General features: G+C 39.1%; 2 protein-coding genes across 5 annotated transcripts; one reads left to right on the top strand and one right to left on the bottom strand.

The window, feature by feature from the left end:
- Positions 1-879: 879 nt before the first annotated feature.
- EIF4A2 (eukaryotic translation initiation factor 4A2) lies at positions 880-6,387 on the top strand (the record flags this gene model as incomplete). 4 transcript variants are annotated; one of them, XM_084231923.1, is made up of 11 exons in its annotated part: positions 880-908; positions 1,680-1,725; positions 1,813-1,945; positions 2,222-2,361; positions 3,125-3,293; positions 3,376-3,485; positions 3,744-3,887; positions 4,196-4,333; positions 4,575-4,664; positions 4,901-4,980; positions 6,243-6,387. In XM_084231923.1, 11 exons carry the CDS (start codon positions 880-882, stop codon positions 6,385-6,387), a joined length of 1,224 nt encoding a protein of 407 aa, XP_084088049.1. The 4 variants fall into 4 exon arrangements, with proteins under 4 accessions (XP_084088049.1, XP_084088048.1, XP_084088047.1 ...); XM_084231922.1 differs by having other exon boundaries at positions 1,677-1,725; XM_084231921.1 differs by having other exon boundaries at positions 1,662-1,725.
- A 698-nt stretch (positions 6,388-7,085) lies between these two features.
- On the bottom strand, positions 7,086-20,133 carry RFC4 (replication factor C subunit 4; the record flags this gene model as incomplete). Its single annotated transcript, XM_084231571.1, has 10 exons — positions 19,997-20,133; positions 17,622-17,700; positions 13,847-13,926; positions 11,657-11,776; positions 9,688-9,831; positions 9,374-9,494; positions 8,606-8,731; positions 7,437-7,517; positions 7,255-7,368; positions 7,086-7,181 (listed from the first exon to the last, which is right to left on the bottom strand). The coding sequence occupies exons 1-10, from the start codon at positions 20,125-20,127 to the stop codon at positions 7,086-7,088; spliced, it is 1,092 nt and encodes a 363-aa protein (XP_084087697.1). The 5' UTR covers positions 20,128-20,133.
- Between the last annotated feature and the right edge of the window lie 645 nt (positions 20,134-20,778).

The raw sequence follows: 20,778 nt of genomic DNA, 5'->3' as shown, positions 1-20,778 counted from the left end.
GCAATCATTTACATTTCTACATTACAAGGAAAAATCATTCCTCTTTATTATTCACTTGCAAAAGTTTACAAGGATTTTATCAGGCAGTCCTCACACCAGTTAGTGTTTTCAACACAGCATAGACCAATGGCAACATAAGAGCAGTGTTGGCTGCTCCAAAACCATTAGCAAATGACAACTCAAATTATTTTCTTGCCCTGAACCTATACGCAAAGCCGGGTTTCTCTTTGAGTTTCTGGGTGGCCGACATTTTCCTAGCGGGGAATGATCTGATCTGAAAGGGCGGTAAAGGCTCCAGCTGGAGGCCAGGCGGCTCCTCCTCGTCAAATCAAATAGCGGTGGGCGCGGCAGAAACCCGACTCCCCCCGCCAGCACCGTACGAGGAGGCCGGGGTCCCCCGGTCCCCCTGGGGCGGGGCGCCGGCCGCGAAGCGCGAGCTGGGTCCCCGGCCGGGGGAAACCTGGCTGCCCAGCGCACAGCGCGCCGCCGGCTTCCGCCTCCCGGCTCGGCCCCGCTCCCCGGGCCGCCGCTGCGTCAGGGGCGCGGAAACCCCGTAGGAGCGGGGAGGGCGGGGAAAGCGGCCTCACCACGCTTGCTGCAATATTCTTCCACCGCAGAGCAAAGAGTCCCGAACTTCCTCCAGTATTCTGTGATTTCCAGCCATCTTTTAATGTCGAGAAATAACCAAAGTTGGGTTTTCCCATCGATGTGTTTAGTGTATTTCCTGAGGGAACAGTCCCAAGGTCACAATTTTGTGGCTGACCGAAGCGCGTTGAGAAAATTCCTCCGCGGGAAACGGGTTCCGGCCGCGAGCCTATAAAAAACGGGTGGCGCGCCGCTGCTGTCTTTTCAGTCGGGCGCTGAGTGGCTCTTCGGATCATGTCTGGTGGCTCCGCGGATTATAACAGGTATGGCGCTTCTTCGGTGGCGTGTTGGAGGGGGACATTTTGCGGCCCGAGAGGGGATTGTAGTAGTTGGCATGGAGGCAGGAAGCTTCGGAGTCAAACGCGCTTCCTTGGGGTCCAGTCCCCCTTGTGTCCTTCGAGAAGCTTCCATGACGGAAGGGGCGCCGGGTGTGGCGAGTCAAGACAAGGGCGGGGACACGGAGGTTACTACCCGGCCGAAGCCGCTTTGAAATACGGGGCGCTCTCGCTGCCCGTGTGGAGCACAAACGGAAAGCCGTGGCGCAGTCCGCATTGGGTACCCTGGCCGAGGCCTGAAGCTTTATTTGCGGCCGGCGGTGCGAGTTGGAGCCTTAAGTTTAGCTGGCGGGGTCGGGGAGGAGGAGAGGGAGGCGGTGGTGTCCGTTCGCCTCGGAGAGAGCCCGGACGGCCCTGGCCGGCAACTGCGTCCCCGCGAACCGTTGGCACAACCAGGGTCGGGCCGCTCGGCCCGCGTCAATCACAAGGGCTTGCGCAGAGTAAGGGGCGGAGCTCGGCGCGTGGAGCTCTCGCGAGACGGTCCGTCGCCGTGACGGGCGCGCTCGGCCGGGGGGAAGGGCCGGCCGCGGTCAGGCCTTCCGGGCGTCCAGTTAATCAGCCCGTGGACTGGCGCGCCGTGCAAGAGGTGCCCTGCGGCGCCGGCTGCCTTAGCAGTTCTAGGAAGTGTGGGAGAGGATAAGATCGGAGGTGAGGGCGCCTTGCGAAGGAATGTTCTCTAACTGCTATTTTCGTCAGCAGAGAACATGGCGGCCCAGAGGGAATGGACCCCGATGGTGTCATCGAGGTAAGACATGTGTGTGGATTTTGAAACTCGGGAAAGGTGAGCTTGTTCATTCCACTGACGACTTTTTTTTATTATTATTAAAAACAGAGCAACTGGAATGAGATTGTTGATAACTTTGATGATATGAATTTAAAGGAGTCTCTTCTTCGGGGCATCTATGCTTATGGTTTTGAGAAACCTTCAGCTATTCAGCAGAGAGCTATTATTCCTTGTATTAAAGGTAAAAGAACTCGTTGGCGCTTTTAAAAACGAATTTGCTGTTCCACATAGACCTGGACCATAGAAGGGAAAATTTCTGGGGGACTAGCACCTATTTGTATTCCTTAAAGTGAAATGATGGCAATCATCTTTCGGGACTGACCTGAAATGAGGAACATACTCATTGCTGATCACTTGATTATTTGGGCATAATTCATGTGCCAAATGGAATACATGGTGTGAACGAGAATTGACCGTTTGATGTGGGATCGGTAAATATGTATCCTACTTTTTTTAGGGTATGATGTGATTGCTCAAGCTCAGTCAGGTACTGGCAAGACAGCCACATTTGCTATTTCCATCCTGCAACAGTTGGAGATTGAGTTCAAGGAGACCCAAGCACTAGTATTGGCCCCCACCAGAGAACTGGCTCAACAGGTATTGATAGTGTAGTTCAAAAAAACTGCTTGCGTGTTGCATAGGTTTCAGGTTTCACAACTGTGAAGAATTTAAAACAGTATAAATCGGTCCTATCAGCTCTCCCATTAATTTTAGTCCGTGCATGCAGGGAGTTTTTGTTGAAAGTTAAAGGAACTGGGTGTGCAGGTACAGCTCACAGGGTTGTATAACAGATACGGAAGCTTTCTGTTCAGGGTGGACTAGACCTGTTCCCATTTTTAAGTGAATGCAGTTGTGCAACATGAAAACTGCAGTGACATGTTATCATTTGACTGTCTCAGTAGTTTGTGATGCATCTGTTGCATGCTATGTTTTCAAAGCTCATTGCTATATTGGCTTTGAAGTAAAACCTTGCTAAAACTAGATTTTATTGCTAAACTCAAGATTTAAGTCATAGTACCCTGTGGGGGAAATTTAACAATTTGTCCTAGCTATAATTGCAGAGCTTCTTAAATTGTACCATCCTACACAACGAAGAGAATAGTGAAGGAAGTGTTTTTAAAAAGTTCTTAGCTGGTATTTGGGGCGATAGGATCCCAAGTTTTGACAGGCACAAGAGCCATTTTTTTATAGGGGGATTTTAATCTTGAAGGAGTAAGTCTGCATTTTAATAAGCTTGGAATTAGTTATGTGCTGTGCATGCATAAAAGCTGTTTGCAGACCCAGATATATGCCCTATGCTTTGGAAGTTAGCCACAGAACCCGTAGTACTGCTGGATAATAATTAACACTTTACTTTTAGATCCAAAAGGTAATTCTGGCACTTGGAGATTATATGGGAGCAACCTGTCATGCTTGCATTGGTGGAACCAATGTTAGAAATGAAATGCAAAAGCTCCAGGCTGAAGCACCACACATTGTTGTTGGTACACCTGGGAGAGTGTTTGATATGTTAAACAGAAGATATCTTTGTAAGTATTGTTTATTAAGATTTTTTACTGTTAAAAATCAGAACTAGGATATCTAAAGATGGCAAAATGATTGTTTTAACAGCTCCAAAATGGATCAAAATGTTTGTTTTGGATGAAGCCGATGAAATGTTGAGCCGAGGATTTAAGGATCAAATTTATGAGATTTTCCAAAAATTAAATACAAGTATTCAGGTAAGCTTCTTGATGGTTTTGGGGGGGGTGGTTTGATTTGGGTTTTTTGGGGTGTGCTGGAGGTTAGGTTTAATGCAGGAACTGTTACAATACAACTGAAGTGTTTTATTGTCGTTCCCCCTGCTTAAAACAGTTGATGCATAACTATCTCTGTCTACTACAATTCCATAGTAAGACAGAGACGCTTGGTCTCAGACATTTTTTTTTCCAGTAGTGTTGTGCTTTTTTGGTGTGACATTATCATTGTTTCTTTTTAAGGTTGTGTTGCTTTCTGCCACAATGCCAACTGATGTGTTGGAAGTGACCAAAAAATTCATGAGAGATCCAATTCGAATTCTGGTGAAAAAGGAAGAATTGACCCTTGAAGGGATCAAACAATTTTATATTAATGTTGAAAGAGAGGTAATTTGTCTACTTTTCTAACACTTTAAAAATGTAGGCAGATTTTTTGTTTTTTGTCTTCTTGTATAAGCACTGTGCTAAAATTGCAGAAACTAGGATATATCTTGGTTTTTGTGATAATGCTAGCAGAGTACACACAAGAAGAAAAGTAAAACAGCACTAGATTGTAAAGACTGGGGTGGACCTCTTTCTTAATGTCCAGTGTCCTTTGTCTTAAGATTTGGTGCAATAAGTTGACCTCTCAGTGAATTTGTAACATGTAAGTTGGAAATGATTTTGATGACTGCTCATTTCTTGAAATGCTGTAGGAATGGAAATTGGATACACTTTGTGACTTGTACGAGACACTGACAATTACACAGGCTGTTATTTTTCTCAACACAAGGCGCAAAGTGGACTGGCTCACTGAGAAAATGCATGCCAGGGACTTCACAGTTTCTGCTCTGGTAAGAGGATTTCGGACCTAATGACAATTTAGTAGTATTTTCATTAAAGCAGGATTTAGACTACAATATAGCTGTGAGTGCTGTGTTGTCGTTCCCCCTGCTCAAAATAAAGTTGTTTCTTAACTATACCTGTCTGCTTTACTCCTGTAGCAGCCAGGGACGCTTGGTCTCATACATGTTGATAAAATTTTAATGATTTGTCTGGTGATTAATTTTCTTAAGAAAATTTGTTCATTTGCAGCATGGTGACATGGACCAGAAGGAGAGAGATGTTATCATGAGGGAATTCAGATCAGGATCAAGCCGTGTTTTGATCACTACTGACTTGTTGGTAAGTTGGTTTTTGCTGCTTTCATTAATGTACCAAAAGTTATTTTGGGGGAAAGGTTTTTCTAATAACCTTTACCAGTTTGGGCTATTTGGGAGAGTAACGTAAAGACCACACTCCACAGTGGACTATATCCGTTAACATGTAGTTCACTACTATTTTGTGGCCTACATTACATTGGTGTCCACTTTATTTAACTTAAAATTTAATAATGCACTCCCCCACCCCCTGTATTTCAGGCTCGTGGGATTGATGTGCAACAAGTGTCTCTGGTTATAAACTATGATCTACCTACCAATCGTGAAAATTATATTCACAGGTGAGTAAAGTACATCTTTACAATTGCTGTATTGGTAAAGTGAATTCATGATTGCTTTTCTACCGGCTGATTTGTCTAAACGGTAACCACAAAGCAGGGAATTCATTCAGTTAAAAAAAAAAAAACCAGTAACTTTGTAAGATAATTTAGCTGTATAGGGGAAAACTGGTCACACACAGTGGGAAAACAGTTAAAAATGCTGCCCAAGTGGTGGGCTTAATACAGAGTTGAGACTTTAGATTTGTTGGTTTTAGCTTTCTTAGTGATCTTTTGTGTCCTTGTGCTTTCTTGGTGATCTCTCTAGTTGGGATTTTCTTGGTGTCGTCTGGTAGCAATTTTGAGCAGTCCCTGGTTTAGCTATAGTGGCTTTATCCCTAAATAAATTGAATTGTACTTTGTTATATGATGTAAAAAAAGACTTTTTAAAAAATACAGGAGTCGATAGCAGCAGTTGATGACGAGATGGCGCTCAGAAACGGCGTTGACGTAATTTAGGACGTGGAATCATAAGCGAAACAGCACACTGTTTGAATAAAGAGCGAGTCGGTATTTATATTTGTTTTTCTTTTGTCATGATTATTTGATATTTTAAGTTGATCCAGCCAGGGCATTTTTTTACATAATAGCTTTAGCCTGTCAGGTGGTTTGTATTGTCTGGTATCAGGAAGGTAGAAAGCTGTCTCTTGGGGGTAAACACGTTGAATAATTTGAGTCATAACGTGTGAAACTGAGCAAAAAAGCAGTGATAAGTTTGGGTTACCATACCAACCAAATAATTGTTTTCCCACTGGAAAGAAATTGTAAGTTTTAGACAATAGTTAACCTTTAAAGCATTTGTATTTACAGTTTACAGTTCCAGGAGTGCGTCGAAATGGATTACATAACTTCTTTTGTTTCATCCCTGGTGTTTACATTTGTCCCAGGCTGACATCTGCTCTTGGCTGGCCCACTTTGGTATGGGCTTTTAATTTCACTACCCCAAACACAGTACTGTCATCTGCTTTAAAAAAAATAATGCTCAAGACACCTGATAAATCTCGTTTTGCAGCCAGACAAGCCTTGACTCCTTTTGGCACTAACTGCAAAGGAAGATTTTTTTCTCTAGATATTGGTTAGCAGCTAGTGCTCCAATTAGAAGCACGAACTATAACCTTGATAAGTAAACAGCTGCTGATGGTTAACAAGTGGATCTTCATGTTCAGTAGTTCATGAGTTACATAAGAAGTAACATTCTCATTGTTGATTTTCTTTTTCTTATACAGAATTGGCAGAGGGGGTCGATTTGGGAGGAAAGGTGTGGCTATAAACTTTGTTACTGAAGAAGACAAGAGGATTCTTCGTGACATTGAGACTTTCTACAATACTACAGTGGAGGAAATGCCAATGAATGTGGCTGACCTTATTTAATTCCTGGGATGAGATAGTTTGAATGCAGTGCTCGCTGTTGCTGAATAGGCGATCACATCGTGCATTGTGCTTCTTTCTTTGGGAATATTTGAATCGTCTCAATGCTCATAACGGATCAGAAATACAGATTTTGATAGCAAAGCGACTCTAGTCGTGAGCTCTTGTGAGGAAAGTCATTGGCTTTATCCTCTTTAGAGTTAGACTGTTGGGGTTGGGTATAAAGATGGGGTCTGTAAAATCTTTTTTTCTTAGAAATTTATTTCCTAGTTCTGTAGAAATGGTTGTATTAGATGTTCTCTATCATTTAATAATATTCTTGTGGACTAAAAGATATAAGTGCTGTATAAAATCAGCCAATTATGTTAAACTAGCATATCTGCCTTTATTGTGTTTTGTCATTAGCCTGAATAGAAAGGCCTTTAAAATTGATTTTTTTTTTAGAAAGCATTTGAATGCATTTTGTTTGGTATTGTATTTATTCAATAAAGTATTTAATTAGTGCTAAGTGTGAACTGGACCCTGTTGCTAAGCCCCAGCGATCATATCCTAGGTAGGGTTAAACCCCCAGTAAAATTGCCATATTGCACATGTCTTAATGAAGTTTGAATGTTAAATAAATTGTATATTCACTTTAAAGGTGGTTTGGTCACTTTTATTCTCAGCAGAAAGTAATTCACAAAGGAAAGCTGAATACGGTTTTAACAATTCTGGGTTAACTGCTGCATCACAGTAGCACACAGACTGGTCAATTGCAGGTGCTCATCAGCCCCGTCTGCTAAGCATTTATCTACTTCCTACAAGAAAATAGAAAGCCATCAGGAATTCCTTTCAATTTGATGTTTATATTTCTAGAATATGCATACTTACAGCAAGCTTTTCTGTTATGATGGACTTCTGTTTATCAGAAAGGTCATTTTCTACAACCACATCATGTAGTTGATTTACAAGCTGAGTTGCTGCATGACCTTCATCAATTAAGTCCTGTAACAAAATTATGTTCAGTATGATTGCACAATTTGCCTTTCCCCAAAGTTAAGGCCGACTGTTACCTTTACGACAGCTTCTAGTTTGTCAAAAGATCCACTCTGACAGGCAGCAAATATTCCACTAATTGTCTCAGCTGGTATTACCTAAAAAGAAAGGTGTTGTGTGAAGAGTTTCAACAAGTCATCCATCCTCCCCTTGGTTCTAGACTTTAAGCTTTAGTTGTACTCTTCCCCAAAGTGGCACCAAAATAAGTTCCACATATATTAGCTAGTAATCTTCCTTATGTTTACATAATGTTTCCCCTAAATTCTCAACAGTTGCTTTGAGAAACCAGACTCCACAGTGGCTGTAACTGCTCAGAACAGTAAGGTTATTTGAAAAGCAATTTTAAGGGAAGTGCTCTTTCTCCAAATAGGGGACTGTTTCATTATGGTACAGAAAAGGCCTTACAGGGGGGCCCCTGGTGGCACAAGCGGTTAAGTGTCAGCACTGTGAAGCTGAGCCCCTCACCGCCTGATCCACAAAGTGCATGTCTTGCTGCTACCCTCAGCGTTGTATTTCAGTCAATCCACCTGTTCTGCTGCTGAATCTTCTCAAACCCACCCTGCACCTATGGCCTACACCCCAGCTCTTTGCATGCATAAATAAGTAAATCTTAAAAAAAAACAAAAAAACAAAAAAAAACCACCCTGAAATGAATATTCAAAAGCAGGTACCACACTCCAAGTTCTATAAATTGGTATATTCCTGTTTTTTATGTGACCCAACCTTTATCAGATTTTATACAAGAACAAATACTGAAAAAATTTTAACTGCCACATCCCTGAAGCACTTCCTTATACTTTAGTATATTAGTTAGCACATCTAGACAAAATGTCTTTCCCCAAAATTATTGTTGAAATCCTCGTGTATTAGGAGGTGGTGCCTTTGGGAGGTGATTAACTCATGAGGTCTGTAGAGCCCTCGTGAAAGGGACACATTGGTTTCCTTATTAACAGGCCCCAGAGAGCTCTCTACTGCCACAGGAGCATGCAGCAAGGAAATGAAGGCCATAGACCAAATAGGAGTTTATGAAATAGGAAACATGCACTCATCAAACACTGAATCTTTTTTATAGATTAAAACAATACTTTTTTATAGATTAAAACAATAGTATTTGTTGGGGTGGAGATTTTCTAAAAGTCACTCCAGAAAATTCAACTGAACATTTTAGAGTATCTAGTGATCTTACCCCAGCAATGTCTGTGATCACTTTCTTTGTGACCTCTTTTCCACCTGTTAATCGAGTAGCACTTTGAAGAAATGTGATGGCCTTTCTTAAGTCTCCTTCTGACACTTTAACAAGGTAAGTTATTCCCTAAAGAGAAAAAAAAAAAAAAAATTGTGTTTTTCTTAGCTATAGTGGCCAATTACGGCTTTTTGACTTGAATTTTAAAAAAGGTTTAACCTATACATGGAAAAAAGATGATTTCCCCTTTTTGAAGAATTATCAACCCAACAGTGGCAGAATTCATGGAGAGAGCATTGATCTGATAGGATGAAGAAGAAATCTCTTGCCTCTGAAATAAGTTTGCAGAAACAAAGAGAGAGATATACTTACCCTATTTCATTGATTATATAAAACAAAAAATTCAGAATATGGTCAGATTCTGTTATAATGAAAAGGCATATTTAGTCTTTCAACTGTACCAGAATCTCATCCTATCAATTCTTTAAATGGAAGTATTAGCTAAGAGACTAAAATCTTCTCATTATGCAGAGATTTGTCACTGCAGGATTTGCATTATATATATGAACTCTGCCCCAGTTTTGGTCTCTCAAATATTAACAGGTAATAAACTAGCTTAAATAACTTAGAAACAGAAAGCTGAACCTGTAATTCCTAGACATTGTAACTTGCTCATTTAGCTTAAAATGGCATCAGAAATGGGCACAATATATGTGACTCACGGTCTTGTCCTATGCATTCTTCAAAGGAATTAGTAAAATTAGTAATTACCTCATTGCTAATTTTGACTTCTTCTTTATTGGCGATATCTAGTAATCGCTGCTGTTGAATTTTATCTGACAGAGGTTTGAAGCGGAATTTAGAACATCTAGATGTCAGGGGTTCAATTATTCTGTAAAATATTGGAAAAAAGTCAGTGTCTAAAGAAGTGACTCCCCCCAAAGAACTCATTTTCATCAGTAATCCACATCATGAATTGATACAGAAATTAATGTAACCTTGAAAATGTTTTACTTTATTCTCTCCCTAGTTGAGGTTATCAAAATAAGGTTGCCAGAAGGCTATTTTCAGGGCAATATACATACCGACTGACATAGTTACAGATGAGACAGAATCGGGTGGTTTTAGACTCTTTCTCCATGGTACGTCTTAAAGCTGCCTGAGCGGCTGAAGTCATAGAATCTGCTTCATCCAGAATCACAATCTTAAAAGGAGGACATGGTTTCCCACTGATTTAGAGAAGAGAAATACATAGGAGTGTAGTGCAGTGTAGTGTCCCCTACTATCGCATTCTGGAACATTCTCACTATCCCCAAAAGAAACCCTGTGCCCATTAAGAATCAATCCTCTTCTCTTCCAACTCACCCAGTCATAGGCAACCATGGATCTACTTTCTTTCTTCACAGATTCACCTATTCTGTACATTTCTTATGGACAAAACAATATAATACCATCTTTTATGATTGGCTTCTTTCACCTAAAATTGTGTTTCCAAGGTTCATTCATTCCTTTATATTGTCAAATATTATGGCACATGAATATATGACTTTTTTTTTTTTTTAAAGATTCATTTATTTACAAAAGCACTAGGTACAGTCAGAAGCACGGGAGGGTGAGAGAGTTCACAAGAGCCAGAGCGGGGAGCAGAACAGGCAGACTGACAAAGTATGCTGCTGAGGGGAGCAGTGGGTGGCAGGAGAGGTCTGCGCGCCATGTGGGACCCTCACCAGGCGGTCGGGGATCGAACCGGCGCTGCAGAGGCTGTGGGCAGCTTCGCAACCCTGCGCTCAACTGCTGCGCCACTGGGGAGGCCCTGTGACATTTTATTTGTCCATCCACTAGTTGATGGATATTTATTTAGGTTGTTTCCATGTTTGAGTATTTACCTATGACTGGAGTTGCTGGATCTTGTAACTCTGTTTAACTTATACAGGAAATGCAAAATTTTCAAAATGGCTGCACTGTTCTGCACTCCAACCAATAATGGACAAGGGTTCCAATTTTATTACTTCTTAAGTACTTCTTTCTTTGCTTTTTGGTTATAGTCATTGTATTGGGTGTAAAGTTGTTTTTTGTTTCTCTAAGTAGCTGATAATATTGATGAGCATGTTTTCATATGCTTGTTGGGAACATGTATAAGTCTTTGGAGAAATGTCTATGCAGATCCTTAGCCCATGTTTTAATTGGATTGTCAGAGTTCTTTATATACTCTTGATCTAATAATTACTTACCAGACACATTATTTATGTCTGATCCAATCCAAGATGGATATCAAAAATTTTAACTTAGACCTTTACTACACTTGGAGCATAAGTAGTACACATAAACACCCCTGTTTAATTATTTTAATTATTAATTAATACCTCCTTTTTCACTCTAATAACTTTCCAGTTTAGGTAAGAACTTACAAGGTTACCCTAATTATGAATATACAGCAAAACTTTAAAATACCTGACTACCAAACTATCAAGTTTGATTAATAATTATTCCTGGAGCCTCCCTAGTGGTGCAGGGGTTAGTCTCAGTACCATCAAACTATCGCCAGACACTGCAGCATGAGTTTGATCCCGAGCCAGGGAGCTAACCCACATGGTGCAGCAGACCTCTCCTGTCTTAATGCTACTCCCATCAGCAGTGTATTTCAATAAACCCACCTGTTCTGCTCTATATTCTGCCTCTGGTGAATCCTCTCACCGTCCCCCACCCCCATACCTCTGGCCTAGACCCCAGTTCTTATATGCATAAATAAATAAAATCTTTACCAAAAAATAATTATTCCTTAGACAAAATATCAGTTAAAAACCCTTGATAACTAAGCAACTTAAAACTAGTATATAATGGATAGGTCTGGGCCTAAGTAATTTAATAAAAATGATGAAGCATGAAAAAGGAATTGGAAATTTGGTAGAAATTTCATTTTACACAAATTTCATGTAAAACATTCCTTTTACACAAATATATAGTTTTTACACAAATATAACATCATTTTACACAAATAAAGTTATTTTATAAATAAAATACACTATTGAGGAGAGAAGAGGTGAGTTTACTTACTCTGAACGACTTCCTGACACAGTTAATTGCGCAAAATTTTTCACTTTTTCTCTAACTACTTGTATTCCACGTTCATCAGATGCATTTAACTCAAGAACTCTTAATCGAAAAAGTTCAGGCCTATAGCAAAATGAAACAAATATGGAACACCATAAATAAGTAAACCAAGATTTAAACCACTTTTTAACACCTGCACATTTTACAACAGTTTAAATCTAAACAGTAAACAACATGGATGGAAAGTATATCATCATTTCTTTTTCTTTTGCAGAGACATGCAGTTAACATTTTGGAGTTCTTCCATGCTTAAAAAAAATAAAAAAAAGGAGGCCTCCCCGGTGGCATAGTGGGTTGAGCGAAGTGCTGTGAAGCTGTCCGCAGCCTCTGCAGCGTGGGTTTGATTCCCGGCCAGCCAGGGAGATTCCCACATGGCGCAGCAGACCTCTCTTGTCTTGCCCACTGCTCCCCTCAGCAGCGTATTTTGGTCCTTCTGCCTGCTGTGCTCAAGGCTCTGTCCCTAGTGAATCTTCTCACCTTCCTGCACCTCTGGCCTGTACCTTAGTGCTTGTATAAATAAATAAATCTTAAAAAAAAAATATTAAAAAAAATAGCTAGATGTGATCACGTAATATATAAAAATTTAAATCAAATTTCTACTTAGGATTTGTATCATAATTATCTTGCCATGTCATTAGAACCACTGCAAATACCATTTTAACAGTCATATGATATTCATCCTATGATTATACCATCATTTACTCAATTTACTTAACATATTTATACATTTAGATAGTTTTAAATTATAATTTTAAGTAATGCTGCAGTATAGTATATTTTGAATTATTTCCATAGGATGGCTATATAGAAAATTACTGGATTAAAACTGCAACAATTTGGGAAAAAAATATTAAAAGTAGCTCACTATAGGGAAATCTGTGGCATCAAAAAAAAAAAGAAAAAGACTGGCATATTCCACCAAACCACCATTTTGAAACTTTTTTCCACATATATATGTATTTCTTTTTAATAAGAAAACAAGAGTTGGGATTTATTTTCCCTAAAAAGCATGATAGATATCTTAAGCATTTTTTATGGGCATAAACATTTAGAAACGCAATGTATTTATTTTCTATTTTAAAGCCACATATATTATTAGGCATGGGACTGATAATTAAAATAAGTTCTTTTAGTCCTGTCAAGACAAACATTATTTTAAAATATTTAAAAAGTTATGTAATCTAAATGGACCTACTCTGGAATAACTAACTAGTTTCATTATGATTATACTGCTAACTATTTCAGTTTAGAAACTGAGTTATGGAATAATCAACCTCTTATAGTGCCCTTAAAAAATAAAAGTTGCTGTAATAAAGTAAAATATTAGACCCACTGAGTTTTCCATTTTATCTTTCTTCACATTTTGCTAGAACAAACTACCTTAACATTGGTGGTTTCAAGGCCTAATTATTTTCTGCTGTGCTATTTCAGATGTACCTTTTGGCTATACCTAATATAAAAATTCTGAATAAATTCAAGATAGCCTTTGTTATGTTGGTAGGTCATCCATGGATATCAGACCTGGACTGATAAGTCTTTGTAACTCGTGGTAAAGATCACCTATACAATGTTTGGCTAAACCCAGATAGCCAATCTAGAAAGAGGGAGCTAATAAGAAGGTAGCTCATAGAGATATTCTGATATACCTGCAATCATACTACATCAGCTAGCACACATTCTGTCTACACTCAGGAGACTTGTGGGCTAGGAGCTACCTAGCTTTTCCACAGGCAGATCCTGGGAAGTTAGCACAAGAGGAAAGTCAAGGAGTGGTATGGTTCAGTAGTATCAAACACAGCAGGTTTTACTGAAAAATTAAATGGCTGCAAATACAATTATGAAGAAAGTAGTGAAATCACTGGCATGCTTGGAGTTAGGTTGGGTCCTTGGGGTTCTAAAATCATAATGAAGGAGTTAAAAGTGATGGGAAAAAACAGGTGAGGTTTTTTGTGTTGCAGTACATGCAAACATTTGGAAATGGGCCCACTGGATTAATAAAAAATTCAGAAACAAAAATAAAACCCAATAGCCTCACAGGGAAACCAAATGCAAATTTTTAGAGAAAGAAAAACAGTACCAGAGAATTTTTGGTGTCTTCCCCCCCCCCCCGCCCCAAAAGAGATTTCAACTCACCCAAAGAGTTCCCTGGCTGCTGCCAAAATAGTGGATGTTTTTCCAGTTCCAGGTGGCCCATAAAATAAGAGATTGGGTAGCTGCAAAAGTTAAATTTTATTATTTAAAAATTGTATTCTGGCACAAATACATGAAAATGATGATTAAAAATATCTATGGAACACTGTAATGATTTCCTAATAGAGAAGGTACACCTAAGCCAAATACAAAGATTTCTTGGGCCTCCCTGGTGGCGCAAGGGGTTAAGACGCAACCTATAAAGCTGTCCACAGCCACTGCAGCACGAGTTCAATTCCCCCCACCGTCCAGAGAGCAACCCACATGGCGCAGCAGACCTCTCCTGTCTGGCCCGCTGCTCCCCTCAGCAGTGTATTTCAGTCAATCTGTTCTGTTCCCCACTCTGTCTCTGGTGAATCCTCTTACCACCCCCATATCTCTGGCCTGTACCCCAGTTCTTGTATGCATAAATAAATCTTTAAAAAAAGCAAATAACAAAGATTTCTTAACAAAATTGCTATCATGTATTAACAGTTCTAAACCTACTTTTTCATATAGTACTTTTTTCTCAAGAAAATGAAAATGATGTCTCCCTAATATCTTAAACTGAATCAGTATTTATGACTATAAATAAGCTACCTAGGTGGAATTTTAAAAGTTGGAATTAGAACCTTTATTTCTGAAGGGAATCCCAGGTTTCTGTCAGTTCCTCCCCCCAACCTCATGCTCAGGATCTGATAGATTTTATATTTTATAAAGATATTAGTTGCTTTAAAGGAGAAATAGAAAAAAAGAGCAACTGAACTTGGCCAATATTGAGGGAAAAGGACAAAGCTGGATGAGCTGAAATTCCAAGAATAAAAACATTTAAAAAAAAAACTAAGAAACTAGTAAGTGCCAGGCAATGCTCCAGAACACCATATGTGTCCTGCAGGGATGCCTACACAAGTCAGGTACAGTATATTAGAGGAAGAAATTACAGGATTAAATAGCTAGCTATCTACTTTAAGTCTAGCTACTTAAGCTCCTATCAATCAGGCAACTGATCCGTGGTACACATTAATAAATGTACTAAAGTCTAGTGAGTTGTTACAAAACTATACATTCTTCTTCTTTTTTTTTTTTTTAATTTTTTTTTTTTAATTTTTTTTTTTTTTATAGAGGCATGTTTTTTTATTTATTTGTTTGTTTGTTTATACATGCACTGGGTACAGTCAGAAGCGCGGGAGGGTGAGAGAATTCACCAGAGCCAGAGCGGGAGGCAGAGCAGGCAGAAGGACCGAGGTATACTGCTGAGGGGAGCAGCGGGCGGCAGGAGAGGTCTGTGCGCCATGTGGGACCCTCCTCCGGTGGCCGGGGAGCAGCCGGGGATCGAACCGGCGCCGCAGAGGCCGCGGGCAGCTTCGCAACCCAGCACTCAACCGCTGCGCCACTGGGGAGGCCCTATACATTCTTCTTGTGCATGTCTCTCCACAAACAAAAATCATTCTATGTAGGAAACTAGGCAATACAGCCTATTTGCTTTCTTTCTTTTCTAATCTCACTGCCCACCTCCAATTCATTCATTCTTCACCCAAACCTGATGTAGCTCTGTTCACAACTTAAAAGTATCCACCGGCTTCACACTCAGAAAACAAAAACAGACAAACAAACAAACAAAAAAACCCCAATCTGCTTGCTGTTATCACCTGCAAAACCACCCATGAACTGCTTACCACCTCTCAATTTCCAGGCCTGAACTTATGATGGCCTCCAACAACTCTGTTACTCTCTCATCAGTCTTTGTTTGACTTGATGTAATTTATATATTATTTACTTAATGGTTGGGTTTAATCTGAAAATACCTGTCTACCTCACTGGAGGGAAGCTTAAGAAGATCAAGAACAGGGTCTTTACAGTGGTACAGGGGTTAAAGACACAATGCAATCAAGCTATCGCCAGACACGGTGGCATGAGTTTGATCCCTGGCCAGGAAGATGACCCACAATGTGCAGCAGACCTCTCCAGTCTCTCCTGCTGCTGCCCTCAGCAGTGTATTTCAGTACATCTGCCTGTTCTGCTCCCCACTCTGACTCATGGGTCCTCTCATCCCCTGTACCTCTGGCGTACACCCCAGTTCTTGTAGAACTAAATCAAATCCAAAAAAAAAAAAGTCAAGATCAGTATTTTGTTCTATTTACATCTATATTCTTAGCATCTCATGTAGTACTCAATATGTGCCAAATAAGCCAACATATACGTAAGTATATTAATTACAAGACTATTAATGTTATATTGGAAATAAACAGCTTAAGATACAAACTATAAAATTCACTAGTTAAAAACAAAGACCAAATTGCTAGGCATCTCAGGTTTTAATGGTTATGATGCTTATTTTGATGTGCTCACCTCCACATCTGTAATGATTTAGATAACTATCACAATACTGTCTGATATGTATGGTACATTCAAGAACTTTATGTGAAATACCAATTCTTAAAATTGACTTCTGTAAAAGAATCTTATTATAATTGTACTTTAAAACCTTTTAAAGTAAATAAAGGAATGAGTTATTTTCCTTTACTCTTAAGAATTTAAAAGTTACTTCATTTTAAAGTTTTAAAACTTAGTCGGAAAATATAAAATATTAAACAAGAGGTTAAAGAGAATTCTTAATTTAGCCTCCTTGTAAGTTAGGTATAAAGTGAAAAGTGGATTATACTAAAAAAAAGTATTAGAGAAAAAACATCTTGTCCTGCAATCTATACTATGATGCAAAACTGTGTAACACTATAAAATTAAAAGATAAAGACAGCTGGATTAAATCAAAACAAACAATGGTAAAGAAAAAGATTTTAAGTAGTAGACATACAATTTATTTCAAAATAGGTACTACTATAGTGTAATTCAGAAAGAAAAAGATGGCAGCAAAAAACAAAATAGGAATAAAGCAAAAATCATATCCTAGTTTCATCAGCAACTTTTCCCCTTCCTTCACTGAGCATTTTTTTAAGATTGATTTATTTATGCATACAAGAACTGGGGTGTAAGCCAGAGGTTCGGGGGGGTGAGAGGATTCACCAGAAACAGAGTGGGGAGCAGAACAGGCAGATCTACAGAAATACACTGCTGAGGGGAGCAGCAGGTGAGACAAGAGAGGTCTGCTGCACCATGTCAGTTAGCTCCCTAGCTCAGGATTGAATTCATGCTGCAGTGTCTGGCGATAGCTTGATTGCACTGTTTCTTTAATCCCTGTGCCACCAGGGAGGCCCTCCTTCACTGAGCTTTTAAATGACTTATCGTATAGAACTTAAAATTGCTAATTCTTCATATGGATTTACTGTAGCTGAATTATCTAAAATGCAAGTCACTGAAGGATACTTTATCCCACATTATCACAGCAGAAGACACAATTGTACTGTAGTTTAAACCAGATCATAAAATTAGGGGAGCAATTATACTTTCAAAGAATATCTAACTCTTTATAGCACAAAATATTAACTATAACTCTCACATTTATTTGGGTTTACATGTTTATTCTCTGTCTCTCCCCACTAAAATAAAAGCTGATGAAATAGGGTACGCAGTCTTTCTTACTCAATGGCTTACACCTGAGCACTACACAACAGTATCAAATAGGAGCTACTCAAAAAATATTGTTGAACTAATCATCTATGGTACAAGTAGTTATCAAGGGTCTACGATATTTATAGCATAGTATTTAAAGGGCACAGGAAGTTATAAAGAAAGAAAAAGTGAATAATTATTAAGCTTATTATAAACATTATCTGCTACTCACATCAGCTCCTTCTAAAGACTTTTTCAAAACTGCAACTACTTCTTCCTGGAAAGCAACTTCATCCACACATTTTGGGCGGCTGGAAAAAAAAAAGAGAGATTATATTGTACTATAGTATATGTTATTTATAGCAGCCACAGATTTCCTTTTGCTAAAAGGTAATTCTCATATATCAGTAATGAAATGAGAAATTTTGATAATTGGAAGCAGGATAAACTCCACTTGTTTTTACTACAAGCAAACAAATACTAAAGGTGTGAAATAATGTTTCACTCTTCCATATGTATTGTTTGCATCTGTTAGACTTACAAAATTAAGCAAATGCCAAATGATTAAAAATTTACAGGAACATTTGCTTAGAAAGTTATTATATTTTAGAAGATCATACACCTAAGCTGAAAAGGGAGAACTATTAGCTCAATATAGGTAAATATAATTAGTACGTTAATAGGTGAATACCAATTTCTTACATCATCTGCACAAAAAAAATGCACACCTATTCACTTCATTGAGGAGTAACAAAATAACAAGTTTAACCAATATGAAGTATTAATAATTTATAATTTTCATCTTATATCATAACTAGTGATACTAAAAAGAAGCTAGAACAAAATTATATTCCCACCCTAAGATTAGGCATTGTATCCCAAGCCTAAAATCAAGTAGTCCAGTTTTTCTTTGATTCATATTTTTCTAAACAGGAACTTCATATCAGATGTTTTCTAGGAAAACCAGTGTATGTTATAAACTATGGCTTCAGATTCAAATACCTGCAGGGACTCGGAAGACAAGAATAAAGAAGGCAGAGTGTAAGGCAAGAGAAAATATTAGGAACTATGATGGGCTGAGGAACATATGACCTTCCTAAAATGAGAAGAACTCCAGTTCGCCTAACTACTGTTAGGTAAAAACTTGTACCTAGTGTTGCTTAAACTCTTGATAAGCTGAAAATTTTTATTTCCTTCTTCTTATATAATTTAATTTAAAAATCTAGATTTTTATGCGAAATTTCTTATTTTTAAAAGCATTGTTGGTACCACCAAAACATATGCACCTTACTTGGCATATAAGTAGTCTGCAAAGCCTTGGTAATAATCATGCGGTGACACCGGAGATTAGAAGTATTTGTCATAATAGCACTAAGCCGATGAAGTTTAAGTGCCACTCTTAAGGGCTGTTTCTTCCCAAAAATGTATAAAAAATTTAACAATTTCCACTTATCAGTAATGAAAAGGGAACAGACTGCTTAGACTCAAGTAGAATTCTAACCAAGAGCTTATACCCAGCTTACAGAAACTGTCTTGTCTTTATTGCTATATCCCAGCCCTGAAAACAGTAGACCTTAGTCACAGAGAAGATCTAGTTCATCTATGAGGTTAAATTAAATTAGATCATTCTAAGCTACATGGTTCTATAAGCTACATGATTTTTAAGGATAACACCAAAACAAAGCAAATCATCCCCCTTTAAAAAAAAAGTGATCAAAAATGGTTATTTAACAGGGTGGTCCCCAGGGAACAGGTTGGTTCCTAGTTCTCTGCCACACCCAAGGGAGGTTAGAGCTAAGCAGAAAAGAAAAGAAGCTGGACAGGAGACTGGGGAAGGGAGGAAGAAGGGTAGGTAGTCAGGAGACCCAAAGGAAGCACAAGGAGCAGAGAGACACGTGAAGAAGCTGCACTTGCTTTTTGGTTCTGGACTGGCTGAAACAGATGTGGGTGAGAGACCCGTGGGGAAGTTAACAATGGCAGCATTGGTCTTGATTTTGATTTTGCTCTTTTCCTCCTAGACTGCTCTGGCTGTTTCTGCCCAGACTTGTGGCAGCCAAACCCTGTTTGGCTGAACATTTATTTATTTTTTTAATTTATTTATTTATACAAGAACTGGGGTACAGACCAGAGGCAAAGGAGGGTGAGAGAATTCACCAGAGATAGAGTGGGGAGCAGAACAGGCAGACAGACTGAAGACAATGGTGAGGGGAGCAGCAGGTGAGGCAGGGGAGGTCTGCCACGCCATGTGGGTTGCTCCCTGGCTGGCTGGGAATTGAACGCACGCTGACAAGGCTGTGGACAGCTTCACAACATGGCGCTCAACCTGCTGCACTACTGGGGAGGCCCCTGGCTGAACATTTATTTACCCACAAGGAGATGGGTAACTTTGGATGCTTGATTTGGAAACTATATTCTTTGTCTTTTCTGTATATTGCACACTAATAGTGTTAAAGTTTCTTTCCATTAAAAGTCTTAAATGTTTTGTCTTGATGTGACAGATGGCAGAACCTACTTAGGGCAGGCAGGTTTAAGGGCTTTGGAGTGTCCCTTGTCGTGTCCTGTAACAGAGTAAATTGATAAATTATTTCAAAAAGTAAGCATTCTTACTATTTTTCCACCCATGGCACAGGTTTGGCTTTCTTGTTCTCTCCACTATGTCCTGCAGAGGCAGCAACTCCCCGATCCTTGGCCAATGGTGGTTTAGTACTGATAGATGCACCTTTTAGAAATGCCTGCATGGTTACTTCACCCTTAACAGGTGCAAGAGAGAAAAAAAAAAGGGCACTAGTACACTTAATTTCATGCAAAGATATTCAATAATTACTAAGTAAAATATATCACCCCCTGACCTAGCACCCTCTGACTGCACAGCACTGAGGCATAGAGGGATATATGAGGCGAAAATGCTTAAGAAATTAAAATCTATTTATAATGAGGGAGTTTCAGAAAGAAAGCTAAATCTTATGTCAGAAAATTTTTGAAAGTTCTAACTTTTTGATAAATGTCATTAAAGGCGAAACTGTCCATGGGTCTCTTGTCTCTTCCACTTCAGTCATGGGTCTAGCTTTAAGCTCAGCTCCAGAAACGGACTTAGTAAAAAGGACTGTTGAGACCACAAATGAAAACCTCCACTTTTCTTGAGCTTAGCGCTTCCCTCGACAGCTTGTTTCACAGACCCTTGACTGCCATCAGAGGCTTTTTTGGATGGGAGAGGGAGAACATTTCCCACTGTTAAAAATGGACACAGCTATTTTTCTGATAACCTGCTTTAACTGAAGAAATCAAAACAATGATCAAATCTAATCAAATCAAAGCACTAGTTAAAAAAAAAAAACAAACCTCAAAAAAATCTCTATCATACATAACCACTATTACTATTCAGGTAAACA

The sequence above is a fragment of the Talpa europaea genome (assembly GCF_964194135.1).
Source record: "Talpa europaea genome assembly, chromosome: 4".
Classification (NCBI taxonomy): domain Eukaryota; kingdom Metazoa; phylum Chordata; class Mammalia; order Eulipotyphla; family Talpidae; genus Talpa; species Talpa europaea.
The sequence above is the reverse complement of the archived record's forward strand: the minus strand, read 5'-3'. Positions and strand labels throughout refer to the sequence as shown.